Genomic DNA, 19,197 nt, shown 5'->3' on the forward strand with positions numbered 1-19,197 from the left:
CAGATTGCCTCTCTTAAAGTGAGGACTAGGGCTAGAATTCATATATAATCTGTGACATTAAAATGTGTGAATGAATATATATATGTGTGTGTATGTATAAATTGTTTTTTTTTTAGGTTTAGCTCCTTGAGAGACTGTGCATGTGCACACACACACACATGCACACGTGTGAGTGGGGGGAGGGGCAGAGGAAGAGCATCTTCAAGCCGACTCCCGGCTGAGCAAGGAGCCTGATGATGTCGCGGGGTTCAATCTCACACCCATGAGATCATGAGCTGAGTTGAAACCAAGAGTCTGACGCTCAACCAACTAAGCCACCCAGGCACCCCGATATATAAATTGTTTTTAAAGATGGTCTCTGTTGTGGACAATTTCTAATGATAAAGGCAATCTAATTACACCCTCCCACTGTGATATTCCTTACCCACAACTAAGGTCAAGTTGCACAATGAGCTCGATTGTCTGCAAACATACAATGTAGCTTGTGAATTATGCACATAATGTGGGAACTGACTCCCTACCCTGTTCCCCATCCGACTCCACAGGTCCCTCCCCCATCACCCATTGAACCTTGGTCGGGCCTTGGTCCCCAAATCTTACTTACTTTCACTGCCCTTCTGTGTGGCAAGGGCGATTTGGTAAGGGAACCAGTGAGAGAAGCAATTATTTTTCTAGTGTTCCTTTCAATCTTTGGTTTCTGACAAGGCTGGCAATATAACTTACTAATATGTTCTTGATACATTTGACCCATCCGTCCTTCTATATTCCATCAATGCAAAGCTGTTTTCTGTCTGTTCGTCGGTGTGTTTTTTATGTACTCATATTTGCCTTCCCAATGATTAAAAATAAGCCTATTTGACCCTTGAACTACACTGATTTGAACTGTGCAGGTCCACTTACACATGGATTCTCTTAAAAAATAAATACACCACAGTACCATAAATGTATTTTCTCTTCTTCATGATTGTCCTTGTTGTAATAATGTCTTCTTTTTTAAGAATACAGTATGTAATACACATAACATACAAAGTATGTGCTAATGGACTGTTTCTGTTCTCAGTAAGGCTTCCGGTCAGGAGCAGGCTCTTAGTTGTTAGCTTTCGGGAAGTCAAAAGTTAGACGTGGATTTTAGACTGTGCAGGGGGTCGGGGCCCCTAAAGCCCTGTGCTGTTCAGGGGTCAACTGTGAATGAAAAGGGAGTCAATTAAACGGCGAGAGTACATGGCAAGGGAAGGAGAGGAAAGAAAACTGTAAATGATTACCTTACCCTCACTGAGTGGTCGATTCTCTATATAATTCATACCTCACAGTCGACATGAAAACTCAGCTAAGCTCTACTCAAGTACCACCTCCACGTTTGGAGACTCAGGAGTTAATGTGTTAACGTCACCGAGAAGCCTGGTGTTTTTAAGCACAGTGACTTTTACCCAAATCCTAAATTAACGGCTTTTTCTGAAAAATGCAGTCAGTGCCTCCACAGAGCAGGAAAAAAATATATATTTATAATGGAGTAGGGATGATGCTATTAAGAAAAATGAGTCTCCACACATAATAACTTTCGTGAACACATTTATTGCAAGTAGCTCTATGGAAAGGCAAGTCAGATATATATATAAACACTATACAAAGTTGCAAGGTTGTCTCCCAAAACTGCAAATGAGATGTTTACAAAGAAACGAGAGTATAAGAGTATTTACAAAGGAAGACAAAGCCAGAGCAACTCAAAGCAGATCTGTGAAGCAGAAAGAGCAAATGTAATGAACCACTGGAACTGTAACGTTTTAGTTTTTACTGACCAAGTGACTATGTCTGAGACCAAATTAAATGTAGAGGTCACAAAAAAAAAAAATAATAATAATCGTTCCATCACTAGTTTTTCTTATCAGCAGCATAAACCGGTAGCTGGAAGGTAAGTGATATGTTGGTACACATATGCTAAAAGGATTCTTCCAGCACAATACTGAATAAATTAGTTGTGCCTGTAAACTAAGAAGTAGTGTCAGAAAGACTGCGTATTTGTTATGCTGTACCTGTGACTATTTGTTTGTACTGTTGTGTAGGAGGTTTCCCATCTATTTATTCAGCAAGTGTTACACCCCTGTGCTGTACCCTGTCGCTGGCAGCCCCCAAACCTAATATACAAATAAAGCAGTAGAGCATTTTTCCCCCAAATCATCTTTGCTTTCCACAATTCTGAACGATTGTGACTTAAAACTTACTTGAAAATAAAAATGGTGACAGAAGGCTTGAAGAAAGGCTGCCTATAGAGTGCACTGTTACCATATTGAACAAAAGCCACACTGCACTATTTGATTAGGTTGGGAAAAGAAGAGTCTGAAGGAACTGACGGAACCTACTGCCCTCGCGGTCACCAGTCACGGAAGGAGTGACTGGGACCGCGGTTACATCCTCTCCCCGGCCCCATTCACAAGGGAAAAAAAGAGCCCCCTCCATCCCTCTGGTTGGTAGGCAAGGAATAAAAAAACAGACGTCAACTCGGCTCTTCGGAAAAGTTAGTTTAGCAACATGTACTACAAAGCCTGCTTGAAGATAGAAGTACATGTTCAAAGACATCAAAACCGAGTGGCGAAAAACTTCAGGTGAAGAGTACACGACTTCAAAGGTGCACACTGAATGCGAAGCAATTTTTTTTTAACAGAGTTACACACAACAGGTACACCTACGTCACATGTGCACAGGTACACAGAGGTGCGCATACACACGCACTAGCACTCACACAGTTCTACAGACACTCACACCCATCTGTGGTATGATGAGGTTTGCCAGTCAGGACACAAGTCACAACTTGTGTGCCATCACGTGACAAAGCTCTAAGCAAGCTTCAAGACCTTTGTACCGATCCTCTGTGATCACCACCTGTTAGTGTCATGTTCTCAAAGGTCCAGGTTCCTAAAATCTTAATTCAGTTTCCATCAGAGGCAAGCAAAAATAGGAGGAGGAAGCTTGCTCTGATTTTTTTTTTATTTGATACATCTTATATAGGCTCATTATCCATAAGGAAAACAAGACCTTATAAGAGGTCCCTTTTGGCTTAAGTTTCAGAATACTGATTGATGCATATACACGAATTTCTTGAATATGGGAAACTGATCTCTTTATAGGAGCCCTGGGCATGGGAGGGAGAGTGTGTGTCCAGCAGAGAGCCAGAGAGAGAGGAAGAATGGGGGGCAGGCGGGGGGGCGGTGGGGAGGCCCAGAGAGGCAGAGCGGGGCTTTGTGAGGAGACTGAATAACTTTGCTTCTTTAAAGGGGGAAAATGTAGGTTTCAAAATAAAAAAAAAAAAAAAGGTTTTGGAGACGCTCAATTGATTTGCAGGCAGAACATTGCAGAATTGTATATGAACAAATAATCTGTTCCTCAGTGCTGCCTTTAAAATGTTGAAAATGCTCATTCAAGATATAAGTTCAGTTGACATTTAATGTGGACAGAAGGTTGCAGTTTTGTTAATGAGCAAAAACTGCAGTAATCTGTCCTTTGGTCCTGTCTTTAAGATGTTGAATATGTCCCATCAAGACATCAGTTCAGTTGACATTTAATTCCTTGGATCAAGAAATGTTTTATGTATGTACTACTCAGAAGAAAAAGATTCCAGGTCATACCTACCTTCTCATAACTTTTTTTTTCTTTTTCTGCTCTTGTGTAAAGGATTTTCAGCTTCCAAACTAAACCTAAGTGTTATACATCGGTGAAATGGGTGTTGATTATAGCATATGCTTCCTTTCAGAGAGACTGGCGGGGAGAGGGGGGAACCAGAAAATAAAAGCAAAGTACAGTGCAAATTTCTTAATGCACAATTACTTGGTCCATAAGGCAGCAGGACGAATGATCTATGTTAGGATCATTCACCTGCCGGCATCCATTTGTCAGCTTTTAGAAATTCGGGCTGTTTTCTATTCAGAAGCCTCTGAATTTTCTTTCTTTTAGGCAGATCTGGAGTGGACAAAGGTGAAATTCCATTAGCATCACTTTTCTTCCAAAGTGTGTTTTTGTGACAATGTAATCACTCTAGGGAAAAAAAAAAAAAAAAAAAAAGGATGACAAAACAAAAAGTTACTTTCAGAATTAAAGTGTGAAGTTCTTTCCCGCTCCCCCCATGCCTGCCCAACAACCTCGCCCCCCTCCCCGGGCTCTAAAATAAAAGGAAATCAAACTAGTAGTTTTTGAGAGCCATACTGAGGAGACTGGCTCGGCGTGGACATGCCTAACTGCGTCAGCCACCTGTGACAAACGCTAGTGCGAGCAAGCCGGGCAAAAACTCAAGGGTAGTTCCTCCTTTTGCCCCCAGGCTGTCACCCTGACATTTCCGGTGGACAGTGACCGGCAACCTCGTTTGTGCGTGCACTGTTCTATTTCCTCCCAGTGGGTGCAGCCAGCAAGTGAGCCAGGCATTGGGCGGACAAGGAGAATTTTTGTCTTCTCCTACACGCTTGACTATGCCCTCACCAGATCATGTGGCACATAGTCAAAGGATTTGAGTACAGCCGTAGCGAGAGTCTCCAGGCTTGGTCACTGAATTTCTTCTAAAAGAGCAACGTCATACCTGTAAAGGAGATTTGGTTGACATCCTCGTCTGTCTAATAAAAAGCAGCTCTGGCATTACTCTCTTGGCCTTCTGCTTATTGAGAGGGTGCATAAATGGGGAGTGGGACAACAGGAAGGGGGGGTCTGGTACATTGGAGAAGGCACCGGGCTGGAGAGGGGATGGACGGGGATAAATGGTTAGTAAATGGATTATGGGATGCTAGTGTTCCTTTAAGATCTTCCCACCAAAGTACCACGTTTCACTACAACCAATCTCAAAGAATCCATGGAAAGCCTCACCCAAGTAGGCTTCAAGTACAAGATGTTGTATTAAAGCAGTATACATTATAGCAGTTTATTCTTTCAGTAGAGGTTTGAAAAATGTACCAAACTTGCAGGTGGATGAAGCATCAAATATCTCCATCATCCCCTTCCACCTACTTGCGCCTATTAGTAATAACTCATTATATAGGGCTGTTCCTCTACATTAAAAGGTTTTGTTTGTTTGTTTTTTTTAACACCCTAGATTAGTAAAGATACTAAGTTTTCCTGTCAGCAGTGGGTTTAGGAAATTTTCCGTTCTGTGGATCTATCAAGTTTACACAGGATGAAAGGCGTCCGTGAGAGCTCACCGTGAGAGAGCATAGGAGCAACACAATTATCTGCTGCAAAATGGGCATCACTGACTTTTGCACAAACTCTCAGCTAGATACTTTTGACAGAAATTTAAGGTTAGAAAGCCATCTCGCCTGATTTTGTGTGCTACTTTGTTTTAATATAAAAACATGTTTTAATATAAAGTACACTGCATGTACTTTAAAAGGGATTTCTTACTAACCTATATTTCGTATCTTTTCTAGAAACATACAAATTAAGCCTCATATGACTACCACATCGAAAATTATACTGAGCCCGAAATTAGGGGTATTTGTTACCACTTGAGTTGTTTTACTTTCTTCTTTACTCTTGTTTAAATGAGACTCTACTAAAAAATTGATTCATATTTCAATTGCTTTCTGGTAACACCCATGCCAACACTAACTGAATGTTTGGTAACATACTAAAACCTAGAAAATAATGGTGTGACTTCAAGTTTACATTACAAAATATATTTGTCAACTCTTGATTAACTACGCTAGTAGAAATGAATAATGCTATCCAAAACAAGATAATCCCAAAATAATTTAATTTGCTTTTGAAATGCACTATGGGAACTCGAACCACAGATTTACCTTTGTAATCCTGTTTTACTTAGGCCAATATTAAAATGAGTTTACATTCCCTGAGCACATTCCAAAGAAGAGCAGAAAGCAGGAACTCAGAAGCTTGCTGGGTGGCAAAGGAAAGCACTTCAGCATTAAAACTCCACCAGAAACACTGCGAAATGAGTATCAAAAGGCTGATAATCCCATCTGAGTTCCGTCTCTTGTTCATTTTTTGGGGGGGGGTCTCTTGTTCATTTTGAGGTCATTTCACCACCAGAAAGGTAAATGGTGATGTTCTGAATACTGTGGCATGTTTTCACTGTGTTATTGCCACTCGATACTGACAGGTTACAAATGATGGCCTTACTGGATGTTCTTACTTTCTGATTAATCAGAGACCTTTTTAAGGACGAGTTAGTTTCACCCCTTTTAATGGGAGGTGTATTCTTCAAGTAATTTTTCTCTGTAAGGGAGAAAAACTCATTGGACTCCGATGGGTCAACACATTTTCCGACTCCTGCCCCCCCAAACCTGGCAAGTATTATTTTGTTCTCGAAAACAAATGAAGTAAACTTTTCTGTTTCAATTTGTATAATGCTATAAACCTGAACATTAATCTTTAATACACTAATAAAGCACACATGACTTCAATATCCCTGGAAATTTGTAGGGCAAGCCAAGAAAGCCGTTCCTCCAGGGCATTCCAGACCTCTTTATATGAATCATAAACATGCCTCTATTACGGTTTGAAGTCCAAAGCAGCAATGGTTCCCTTGCCCAGAGAGAGCCAAAACTATAACAATATATCCAGTTTTTCTTTCTCTTCCCACTCTCCTCCCATCTCACTGCCTTAGTTATCTTTTCAACTCCAATTTGCCCAGAACTCAAAAAACTACTTCTCAAGTTCTTCTCAACATTCCTCATTCCGCTTATTCGTCAACACGCTCTCCCTGCAATCAACTGGTGATCACACAGACAGGGGCAACCAAGCAAAGTGTTGAAGGCAAACAAATGAAAGGAAAGGAAGAGAAATGGAAGCAGAGACCCCAAAGATGAATGTACAATAACACAGTTATATTATTTAGCTTGGCGTTGCCTCTTGCTTATATATAGTTCTCTCTCTCACTCTCTCTCTCTCTTTTTCCCAATAAGAACAGATCATCACACCTTTCTGTGTCCTGTGAACATACAGGCGGGTGATTCTCTAGGAACTGATAAAAAATCGAAGTGCTGTCCCTCAAGGGTGAAAACTGGCACTAACTGTTGTTAATCTTTACAACACCAATCATACCAGACTATTGTCTCCTTCTTAGACCAGAAGAGCAAATGCTTCTCCCCATGGGGGTAACGGGTTTGTTACAGAATAGTCAAAAGGATCTCTAAGGGAAATTGATGACACTTGTAAACCTCCATCTCCTCAAAGGACAGTTTCAATCGCGGGACACCTGCCCTTCACTAGCAGGCCCTGGACCACGTAGGCATGTTCATTCCAGTCTTGATTATCTGGATACAAACTATTTGGGGATTTTTATCCCGGGTCAGCTTCTCTACTACCTCCCAACACACACTTGGGCCACTTCACTCTGCTGCCTAGTTACTGCAGACTTAAAGAATGCAAGTTACTAGAATTCTCATATAGGCGGTCTCCAATTTACAGAAGAGGCATATTCCAAGGCTCATTGTTTAGTTGAAACTCAGAATAAATTATCCCGCAGAAGCAATGTTGCAAATAAATGGTGGATAGGTTCGTAGGCTCATCTAACACATGCCTGTATTAACCTATGCAGTTCTTGAACGAACAGAGGAGCTACTTGGACGATACCCAACCATCACTTACAACCTCATGTCTGTGGGAGGACGTGTTTGCAGCTTCAATTTAAGACTCCGGGGAAATATCTTTTTGACCCTTGGCAAGAGGAAGAGTGTCCCCCTAAGCCCAGTGGCTGGCATAACTGGGGAGTGGGTGGGCTCTGAGGGGGGGGACAGTGTTGGTATGCCTTGCAGGCTGGAGGCACAACTAAGAAAAGGCAGGAGTTAACCATCACGTGTATTGGTCAGACTTTCCAGGGTGCCCATGGGCACACATGTGAATAATTTTCAAGATGAATTTCGAGACAGACTTCATTGATATTCTCTCTAAGGTTCAGGCCTACAAGGAGAAAATTAGTGATTATAGAAAGGCAAATTATATGAATTGTGAAAACTAGCTAAAGTGACGACCATTTCGGGAGTGAATTGGATATTCAGTAAATCCAGAAGGTCTGGCTAGCATCAGGCATATTGTGGTCAATCCAACCATGAAAATAGCTTTAAACACTGGCCCAGCTGCCTCTGTGTCAACAAGTGAGAGTGGGGCAGGCAGCGCCACCCGGGACCTGCAAAACAAGGACCCCTTCAAGGAAGGTTGTTCCTGCAAGCTAAGTCCCAACAGGCTGTGGGGTGGGAAGAAGCAACATCTGGTGGTGGGGGGGGGTGAGTCCTCCATGGGCCCCGCATGACTCCCAGAGCGGTCCTCACCCTTTCAGCCAGAGAGAGGCCAGAACAGGATATGGTTTCCCCAAATCAGGGACACACATTTGACAAAAGGCATGTGAGGGCAAGACTCACATAGTACAACCAGTACAACCCTAGCCCGTAAGAAAGGGGTGTCATGAAGCTAGTGAGAAAGAGTAACTTCCTCATTTCACTAAATAACTATGTAAGTGCATATTTTTCCATTAACTCTAAAAGGAATCAGCCAGAAAATTATAAGGGACCCTCTTGAGGCGCCCGGGTGGCTCAGTTGGTTTTGTGTCTGCCTTTGGCTCAGGTCATGATCCCGGGGTCCTGGGATGGGCTCCCTGCTCAGCGGGGAGTCTGCTTTTCCTTCTGCCCCTCCCCCTCCCCCTACTCCTGCGTGCTCTCTCTCTAACAAATAAAATCTTTTAAAAAAAGAAATTATAAGGTACCCTCGAAAAGAATGCGAACCTGTAATAGGATAGGTGTCTACATTTGAAAAAGTCTATTTTTCCAGCATTCAGCCCACATTTCCAGAAGAAGATTCTTTTTTTCCAAAAGGAGATTGAAATGTAGGACCTGTAGCTGTACGACCAATAACCAAGGCAGAACTGCTACAGCCTGTATTTGAAGTTCATATGGCAAGCACAGTATCTTGGCAATGTTATCAATAGCTTTAAAATTAGCAAGCTGACAGTCGTGGTAAAAACTGAATGTGTTGCAATGTATTCATTTCATTATTATAAAAGGATGCCTTTTTAATCTCTCATTTCTCACTCAGGACCAAGCAGTGTTTTCCAGTGAATGATCTTAACCATCTAAGAGCCTGGCAGCACCTCTCAGACAAAACATACTGCAGGCTTTAATTAAGCACTTTACAAAAGCTATTTTCCAATAAGTACCAATAAAACGTCTGGGCTATTTTTACATAGTCTTAAAGCATTAAAAAAAAAAAAGGTGCTAAAGAAAATGAATTTAATTTTAAACAAGGATTTTTATGTCTCGAGGATTTCATTTTCAAGGCTTCTAAAATCTATTTGCCTGACTGCCAAAAGCAAGTTTGCTTTTTAAACAAATGAAGAGCGTCTATTTCTACCACCCTTTGGCTTCCACCTGTCTCACTTTATCCTGTTGTGCCCACTGTGATGGTTTAGATTAGAATATCAGATTTGATACACATGGAAACATGAAATTAAGAGACTTTTGGCTATAACTGGCAAATACCAATGGATTATTAAGAAAACCAAAGCTATCTGACTTCAGTTAAGGAAATGACCATTAATGGAAGTTTAGGGAAGGCACCGCATCTCACTTTCCGTTCTTTTCAAGTGTTTCCCTGGGACCCAAATAGCTACACACACTATTTGTGTTGAGGAGGTAAAGATTAGCAAACTCCTCCCCAAACCAGATTTAAAACATTCAATTCCAGTACGGGTCAAATTCTTTTATTCTGGGAGCCATGGCAAACAGTTTAACGCGATGAAAATTACCCACGCTCTGGCAGATGGTTCACAGCTGTAACACCCTGAATGAATTACTTCCCCCCCCCAATTGCTACTATTAAATTCAAGAAAACTCGTAATTTTTTCCCAACCCTTGCCTATATAATAATCTTTCATCAATAGGAAAATGACAGATTGAACATCCGATGAGAGGACGGTGTGATGGGCTGGGTGGAGTGCTGGACTCGAGATCAGATGTACGGGTTTGATTTTCAGCTCTGTCACTTACCTCTTTGGCCATGGGAAAGTTCTTAACAGCAGGCTTCAGTTCCAGAACCTACTGTCCCCCAGCAAAATAATGAATGTGAATGTGTTTTGCAGATTACAGAGCAGTACGCAACTGTTAAACATTCCCTCAAGCAACAAGTTGACAATTCAACAACAGTGCTTTTCAAATCACACACAATTATCGAGTTCTCCCTGTACTGGTTACTCTCACCTATTGCAACATGAAGATTTTTGTGTCATTCTAAAGAAGTCTGAGTTTGTTACCCCAAACAGCTGCCTTCCAGTGACTCTAGAGTATTTGGGTTCATTTTTGGTGATCTGGGAGAAGACGGGAAAGCAAGAGATCCTGTTTGCGTTTTTATGCACGTGTGATATTTGGCTGTGCTCAGTTAAAGTCCTAGTCCTTGTTTAAAGATGGTTTGCTAGTGGCCGAAATTTTTGCCCTGGAAGCATCACTCTTAGGATGAATGCAAACGCATAGTGACTGCCAACGACTTTAGTTAACTTTAATTGAGTGAAGTCCTCTTTAATTGTTATAGGTTACCTACCTCTACTCCAAAGGACTGTCCAATTTTTTTTTTCCAGGGGTGGGGGTAAATGTTGCCTAAAATAAGTGACCTGTCAATGGTGATGGAAAAATCTCTGCTGTATGGAGATTTTATTCTAGTAGTTTATAATAAATAAGTCCAATACAACAAAAGCAATTTGCTCTCAGCACCTGTAATTTATAGCAAGAGGATTTGGCAGTCGCATACTGAAAAGCAGCTTACACCTCCTTCATGTTAATAACAGTGTCAAACATTTCAAAAGCTAGCTACTATGGATTTTTTTTTTTTTTTTTTTTGCTTTCCAATACCAAGTGCTATCACAACATGACTAATTTTGGCTGATCAATTCTCTCACTCCTTCTGGAGCTGCCCTTATCCTCCTATCTCTGGAATGGAAAAATCTGAATTTTTCACCTTAAGTCCCTTTTAAAAAAAAAATTTTATTGTTATGTTAATCCCCATACATTACATCATTAGTTTTTGATGTAGTGTTCCATGATTCATTGTCTGTGCATAACACCCAGTGCTCCATGCAGAACGTGCCCTCTTTAATACCCATCACCAGGCTAACCCATCCTCCCACCCCCCTCCCCTCTAGAACCCTCAGTTTGTTGCTCAGAGTCCATCGTTTCTCATGGTTCGTCTCCCCACCTTAAGTCCCTTTAAACTATGAATTCTACCTCAGACCCAGCAGGAGAAGAGGCAAAAATGCATACATGAGTCAAGAATCAGACTAAACCAAATAAGAAACCACATTCTCCTCCTAAATGCTACTGCTTACAGCCCATGTGTTTAAAATGTGAAGACTCTGCCCCTTAAAAATTATGTAATGTGTTAAAAAAGTCAAGTCCAGGTTATATTTCTGGGTGTTTCCAATTGTCTTGAACAAATGGCTTTAAAGTACTTACGTGCAATGTAACTGTAGGTAAATGAGATTATGTATTAATTTTGTGTTATATGAACAAAGTGCTTTATAATCACACTTCACGTTACTTGTTATAAGCAGATCCCAACTATAAAGACCCCAACCCTGAACAACCACGTAAACCATTTTAAATGAAAGTAAAGACGAACTGAAAGGTGGGATTTGAGGACAGAGAACTTTGTGCATCTACACGTAATAATAACAGTAACAGCAATGACAATGGTGATGTTTATGTAATAATTCTTGTGCACCACTTACTAGGTGCCAGGCACTGTCCTAAGCGCTTGCCATAAATTAAAATTACCCTTTGAGATACATAACTCCCAAGAAAGACTATGCCTTTGCTCCTTTGTGAAAGCATATTTTTTCTCTTCTAACATGCCATATATATGATAAATATATACACAGATATTTAATGTGGATACGAAGAGAGATCAGAAATGGGTGAAAATTATTCTATAGCTTTATAGTAAAAAAAAAAACAAAACCTATCAGAATTATCTGCCCTGTTCTTAGCACTTCACAGACAACATCCTACCATATCAATTTACATTAAAATGGAAACAAATGTCATTTCCTGCAATATGTTCTTTCTATATAGCTTTCCTTTTATATCTATATCTCAGCAACTTATGTGCCTGAGTCACTCTCAGGACCAATTACTTTTGCAAGAAGCTAAATCATCAGTTTAAACTGTGGAAACTTTGTTTAGGTGTTAATCCAATCACAAAATAAAAATATATTTGTAAAGTGCTTTCAAGTCCCCAAACGCTTCTACATTCATTCTCTTATTTTAACCTAAGCACCTTCCTCCCTGTCAGATGCAGCCTCCTTTCTCTAGTTACTCAATAAAGCCAGGAATTTCCTCAATGAGCAACACATTTAGACAACACCAAACCTCCCAAATAGCTACAAAGTCATCTGAAGCCATTTATAAGTCAGCAACTTAGGCTAAAATAATAATTGGATCTAGATAATCTTTGGGAAGTCAGGGTTTATTGCAGGAACAAGATTTCACTAATTATAATCTTTGTTTAAACAAAGACTATGAAAAGTAGAGACAAACGTCTTGGAAAACGTGTCCTTTCCAAAGAACCACAGGCAAACAGGCAGCTTTGGCCACACGTACATCAATATCACAAATAGTAGCTTCAGCAGTTAGGTTCAAGCAGTAGCTTGAGACCAATTTTCAGATGTACTTTACAGACTAAAACAGATCTGTTCCTGAAAAGCTGATTGTGAGTCAATTTCTTGAAAACAGAATTACGTATTTTAAATACATAGCTCTGGCAGTAGTGGTGATCCTGTGTGTGTGTGTATTGGGGGGAGGGGTGTCAAAATTTAAAGGAGCTCTGAATTGAATCCCCTGGCAAGCCAAAGCATCCTTTTGTCGTCTTAATGATCGCTCCTTAGTGTGTCCATGCTGCAAATGTGAGTTTTTGTATGGCAAGTCTTCTAAACCGGGGGGGGGGGGGGGGGGGGGCCAGGGGAGGGGGCTACACCTGCACTAAATAGGGAGCTTGTTAGGTGACTGTTGTGATCAAGTCCCCGACTTGTTCTGCCTGATCAAGCACAGTGGGCAGAGATCCAATCACAAAAGCATTCCACAAAGCAAGCAAAGCAAAAATCTTCACTAAACTGACTACTGGAATGAAAACTCCTGGGGTCCATCCCTTCCCTTCACTGGGGAAGCAGCACAATCTTACTGACGAGGGAAGGCACGGACTATGGAGACATCATCTTCGGAAATCATTTCCTGAGAATGTCTGCAGGCGCACTGATAACAACCCTGCATACCGTACACAGTAGATTTACTCCAAGTCTCCCTTTCAAGTCTGACAGCTCCCACTCTCCCTTATTTCTTCCTTTGGAAAAGTAACCCTTTACAAACTGCCCACTGTTCCACGGTAGGCTGTTCCCTGGGGTCAGGTCTTCTGCCTCGCCTTATTATCTTGCTTTACTGGATTTCCCAGAAGACACACCAAGGAGCTGTTTTCAAAGCTTTTTAACCCTTTCGAACTATATTCATACCCATTATCAAGTTGTCACCATTCCCTCTTTGGGGGGAGTTACATGAAGAAAACGAGGCACAGGGAAGGTGACTTGCCTGTCAATACTAGTGACAGGCAAGGAACCAGCAAGGGTTCTGGCAATGTATCCTGCATAAAAACCAAACAAATCAACGCAACAACACATTCCCGAGCCAAACACGCTCTTCTTTTAATCACCTGTTGTTTCAGATTCTGTTTTGTGCCCTCCAGACATTCAGGCTAACAATGGAGATTTAACCTTCTTGGTAAATCACAGCCAACTAGCACAACAATGACTGCTTTTGTAAAAAGTAACTTTCGAAGGAGAAAGGGTACCTCCCCCAGAAGTTACGGTCGATGATTACTGCTTAATATTTGGTGCTCTTCTTAAAATTTTTGTAACCAAATATGGGTGTTTGTAGCAAAGTCGCTTTTACCTGTTGATTTGAAAAGTTGATAGGATCCGATGCATGGTGTCTGTCTGCATAAGTCATTAAGTGTCAGGGAAGGATGTTTGAAAGCATCTATCTATCTATCTATCTATCTATCTATCTATCTATCTATCTATCTATCATCTATCATCTATCTATCTCCTTAAGCTTTAGCTACTCCTAAAAAGTAGAACCAGTGTTGAAATGATAATAGGGTTCGGGTTTTTCTTCCCCCCAGATAAAGAAATTTATGACTGGATCCAAACTTAAGTTTTTTGCAAAGATCACAAGGTATGGCACGAATACTGAAAACTGAATTCTACTCTTCGTGCTAAATAGGCACCAGTTAATGGAATGTTAACTCGCTTTTTCCTACCGCCGTAAACATCGATTCATTAAGCAATAACCATTAACTTCGGGAAAAGGATTCCAAAATTACCCACCTCTGCGGGGAGGGTCGAACTTCTTGTTGTCAGGTCTGGCAAAGTCCATTCTCACGTAGGTGTCGTCGTCTTCGTCGTCAGGCTCCTCTCGCTCGGGGGGACTCGGCACCGGGCGGCGAGGCGGTGGGGGCGGGGCGGCCGCGGCGGCCCCGTTCTCACCTCCGGCTAGGTCTGCCGAGGGGTTGGGAGCTCTCGGGCTCGAGCCACCGGCGACGTTTTGGGGCCCCCTGACCGCTTCGGCGGCCGCAGCGGCGCCAGCAACAGGTTGGAACCAGCGGACGGAGGCGGAGTCAAACCGAGCGGCGGCCTCCAAGCCCCGCGCGGCTGCCCCGATGCCCGGGGCCACGGCCAGGGCCGAGGCGGCGGCTAACGCCCGGCTCAAGGCTAAGGCCGGCACAGCTGCCGAAGCGGCGGCGGCCGAGGCAAAGGAGGCCGAGAGGTGTCTCTCGAGGCTGTCCGTTGGGAAAGCCGAGACCGCGGCCCTGGCGGCCCCAAAGAAACTTTGCGAATGGCTTTGCGGGCGTCTTCGCTCCAGCTGCTGTTCTTCCTGCAGCAGCCTAGCTACAGGCGGTGGCTCGGAACAGCGGCTGGGGGTGAGAGAAATGTCCATACAGCACTCAGAAAACGGGTCGACCACATAGATGCGACCTGTTTCAGCATCATAGCGAATGGCACTGTCACCAAAAGGCACGGCCGGTGTCATTGCTGGATTGAAAATCACTTCAATGTAGTCGCCCTCTTCCTCATTCGCACTGCCACCTGTAGCGCTGGGAGGAAGAGGCGCAAGGGGCCACCTAGCACCTTCCAGAAAGAGGGGGTTGGCACCTGGAATGGCTCTGAAAAGATTCGAGAGCCTGTGTGCTGGGTTTGGAAATGGCAGTCCGAAGTCCACATTCACATAGTTAGAAAAGGCTGTCGGTCTGGGGCCAGCAATGATGCCCCACGAACCTGGCAGTCCGTGGATAAAGGGGGCTGGTACATTGCTCGCTCTCTTAGTGAAGTCAATGTTGACGTAGTCACGAGAGCTGTCAGCTCCTCTCTGTTCACGTGTGGGCTTTTGTGATTTTGGCTTGATTTTATTTCCTTTTGTGATAAAAGAGAGGCGGTTAGGTCTCTTAGCCTTGTTCTTGGGGGGCCCATCATCTGAAGGCTTTGAGGGTGACCCCCCATCTCCATGCTTCGAGAATGACCCCTCAACTGAAGGCTTTGAAAGGGCATCTTTGGGGCCCCGGTTTGATGAGGCTTCCTTGTCTAGGCCCTTCCCGGGGAATTTTCCAGGTAACATTGGTACATACTCACTGTGGTCACTCTGTCCCAACGGGGAGCCCCGAAAAGGATTCGGCAGGGATAGGTAGGAGCTCCAACTTTTAGAGGAAGAGCCACCCTGAGGATTTGGGGGTTTTTTTGGAATTGCACCGGCTCCAGGAGCCATAAACATATAGTCACTCTCACTGTCATTGTCCTTTGACTCCTCCTCCTTTTCAGCATCCGGCTCTTTGGGGGGACTTGGGGCAGGTGGTGGGCTCACTCTGGGAAACATCATCATGTACCCTCTTGAATCTTCAAAAGGTGACCGAGAGTGGCGTTTTGAATCAGAGAAGTTTTGGGGAGCCATTGGCATGTAATCACTGGAGCTTGGGAGAGGGGCCGCCACCCCTGGCCTCATTGGCACGTATGGGTCATCCTCATCTTCGTCAAAAGCTCTGGCTCTGTGGGGACCCCGCGCTGCACCTTCTGGGGTCTCTAAGTCTTTGACCTCCTTGGCCTCTTTGCGTTCTTTTGGGGCTCCTCTGTCGGCACAAAAATAGAGCCGGAACCTTCCCCCGGACTTCCCTTTACCACCAGTTGCTCCAGCCGGTGGGGGCGGAGGCGGCGGAGGAGGCGGCATGTGCTGCTTGCTTTGAGTTAATTTGCCAAAGTAGGACCTTTTCTTCAGAGATTTTCCGCGCTCACCATTGTCCTCGGAGGTTTTCCCACTTCCTGAGCCTTTGCCCCCTCCGGGGTTCTTGCCCCCGCCTGAGCCCTGGCCATCTCCGGCTCCCCGCCCACCGCCTGAGCCGTGTCCGCCGCCGCGGGCTCCCTGGCCACCGCCCGAGCCGTGCCCACCTGCAGTGCCCTGGCCATCGCCTGCACGCTGGTTTCCTCCTGCCCCCTGGCCCCCCGAGCCCTGGCAGCCTCCTCCGGAGCCCTGCCCCCCGCCCGAGCACTGGTTTCCTCCCGAACCCTGGCTACTGGAGCCTTGGCCACTGGAGCCCTGGCCACCTCCGGAACCCCGGCCATTTCCCGAGCCCCATCTGTTCATGGGCATGTAGTCACCTCCGTTTCCTTCCTGACCCTCTGGGCCCCGAGGGCTGCCTTCTTCCCCAGAGCTGCCGGAGCCAGAAGCTCTGTCGCTCGGGACTTCTGCGGCAGGCGGGACACGCACCGGGCTGGGGGGGAGGCGACGAAAACAGCTGCCAGGCACTGAAATCGCTCTCCGGGACCTGCGCGCTCGGGGCAGGTGCAGTCTTCCTTGCCTGGAGGGGGACACGGGTTCGCTGGGTGTTAGGCAGCGCCTGGTGAGGAGCATCTCGTCTTCCCCGTCACCGATGGCCCTGAGGTGGTAAAACTGCTCAAAGCGGGACCTTCTCAGCCAGCCGCCGGGCTCGCGCGGCAGCGTGTCCAGGTGCCTCCTAGTGGACAGCAGGGTTAACAGGTGGGCGCCGACGCTGATGCTGTAGGTGCGGCAGCGGGCTCGGTATTCGTCTGCACACAGGGCTCTCATCTTCTCCAAAAAGAGCTCGTGCATGTTTTGGGCCACCACACAGTCATCGACCTGCATCCACAGCTCGCCGGGACCGATGACGGTGGACCTACCGACTTCCAAGAAGAAATACTGCTCCGAGTGCCCGCAGCGACGGATGCTCAGGAGCTGGACGACCACGCTGGCCACCTCGGTATTCAGCCTCACAAACACCACCTCCTCGTCGGTAAGACAGAGCCGGAACACGCCGCTCAGCTCTTTTCTGTGCCCCAGCCCCCTGGGTTTGACTATTACCTGCCACACATCCTTGTAGAAGGGTGGCTCCGCCGCCGCTGCAGCCCCCCGCGCGGCCGGCTCCCCATCCGGCGACGCGCCGGGCGTGCCGCAGCGGCGGCGCTTGCTCTCGAGGATGAGGCGGCTGAGCAGCAAGTACCAGCTCTCCTGCTCCGACTCGTTCTCGGCCACCATCGCGAAGTACTCGTCCTGGGTGAAGAGGGCGATGAGGTGTCGGTACCTCGCGTCGGCTCGCTGGCTCACGGAGAAGCACTGGTACAGGGTGATCACGCGCCGCGGCGGGATGAGCGCGGGGACCGCGGCGCCGGACGCCGCCGCCGCCGCCGCCGCCGCCGCGGCGCGGACACTGTGCCGGAACTTCCTGGCGTTTTCGTAGTATTCTAGCCGAGCCGGGGCGTCGGCGGTCGCGAGTTTGAGCACGAAGTAGCGCCGGTGCCCGTGCTTCTGCTTCCGCAGGTAGCCGCGTTTGCAGACTTCGTCCCCGACGGGGAGGTCCTCCTCATCGGACTCCGAGTCTGACCGGGAGCCAGTGGCCGTGGAGAGCCACATGGCTCCCGGACAAGACGACCCGGTCCCAATGAGTGCGGTCGGGGGGCCCGAGGAAAGAAGTGGGGTGGTCGCCACCGCAGCTAGAGCCGCCGCCGTTGCCGCCGCTGCAGCTCTCAGTCTCCTTGTCGCTTGGTCGCGAGCGAAGGAGCCACTCGCCATGGTGATGCACGATGGTTTTAAGGTGAGCGAGGGGGAGGGGGGGCTCGGGGAAGGGAGGGCTGGGGGGAGAGGCCGTCTACCCTTGTCCGCCCGCCCCAGCCCCCTCCCGCCTCGGCCCCGCCCCCGCCCACTCCACTCAAAGCGCGCCGCGGCGGGCAAAACAACACGTGACCGCTGCCTCACGCGGCGGCCGCTGCGGCTCCAGCTACCGGCGCAGTGGAGGGGCGCGAGCCGCCGCCAGCCAAGGTGTGCAGGGGAGGGGGCGGCGGGCCCGAGAGGCGGCGCCGCCGCCTCCCCGGCCTAGACGCTCCGCGAAGCTCCGGGCCTGTGGGCCTCGGGAGGACCGACGGGAGGAGGCGGGGCTGCCCGGCCACGCTGGTCCTACCGAGGAGTCCACGAAGGCACGAGGGGGCGGGAGGAGGAGGCGGGGAGGGGCGGAGGGGAGCGCGGCCCGCGATCGGGGCCGGGCGGGGGCACCACAGCCCGGGCTCCATTGGCTGGAGGGGGCGAGAGGTGGCAGCGGGGGCGGAGCGCAGCCCGTCCCGGGCGGCGCCGGGGTGGAGAGCTAGCACCGCCGCGGGACAGTTTGTTTGTTTATTTAGGGAGCGGGAGCCAGGTGAAACTGTTGCCGGGTTCTCATTGGGCGGGAAGGGAGCCAATGGGAGTGTCTGGCAGGGAGGCAGCCTTGAATTAATTAGTTTGGGGGGCAGGAGGGGAGCCGAGGGGCGAGGGGGGCGGGGCTTGGGTCCCGGAGTGGGCGCCGCCGAGTGGCTGTCGCGCACGCGGGCGGTAAACAACCCTCTGCAAGTAGCTGTTAATGGTAGTGCTAAAACTCGTGCGGATCCCTGAGCCGCGGTGACCCGGGGGCCGGCGGCGGGCGCCCTCTTTTTTTTTTTTTCCCCCCCTCCCTGTCCCTCCCAGAAATCCTCTATTCCTGTCACAGGCGGGCCCCCTGGCTCCCGCCGCGCGCCGCGCGAGCTCGGCGTCTCGGGGAGAAAGTGTGGGCAGCCCCCTGGAAACGTGTTAACGACCGGGGCCCTCAGACCTGCCTCCCACCGCGCTGCAGGCACTCCCGAGCCCGCTCCAGCCCTGACAAAAGCCC

At 47.0% G+C, this 19,197-nt stretch overlaps 1 protein-coding gene across 1 annotated transcript; it reads right to left on the reverse strand.

The window, feature by feature from the left end:
- Positions 1–1,539: 1,539 nt before the first annotated feature.
- On the reverse strand, positions 1,540–18,445 carry IRS4 (insulin receptor substrate 4). The gene is made up of 2 exons (XM_045874947.2): positions 14,351–18,445; positions 1,540–4,026 (listed from the first exon to the last, which is right to left on the reverse strand). Exons 1-2 carry the CDS (start codon positions 18,093–18,095, stop codon positions 4,022–4,024), a joined length of 3,750 nt encoding a protein of 1,249 aa, XP_045730903.2. The 5' UTR covers positions 18,096–18,445; the 3' UTR covers positions 1,540–4,021.
- Between the last annotated feature and the right edge of the window lie 752 nt (positions 18,446–19,197).

The sequence above is a fragment of the Mirounga angustirostris genome, unplaced genomic scaffold (assembly GCF_029215605.1).
Source record: "Mirounga angustirostris isolate CCGP_5_RB_7025 unplaced genomic scaffold, mMirAng1.0.hap1 SCAF_11, whole genome shotgun sequence".
Taxonomy (NCBI): domain Eukaryota; kingdom Metazoa; phylum Chordata; class Mammalia; order Carnivora; family Phocidae; genus Mirounga; species Mirounga angustirostris.

Bases quoted from the DNA above. Each gene is read 5' to 3' on its own strand.
- IRS4 (XM_045874947.2), bottom strand. From the start codon at position 18,095: ATGGCGAGTGGCTCCTTCGCTCGCGACCAAGCGACAAGGAGACTGAGA.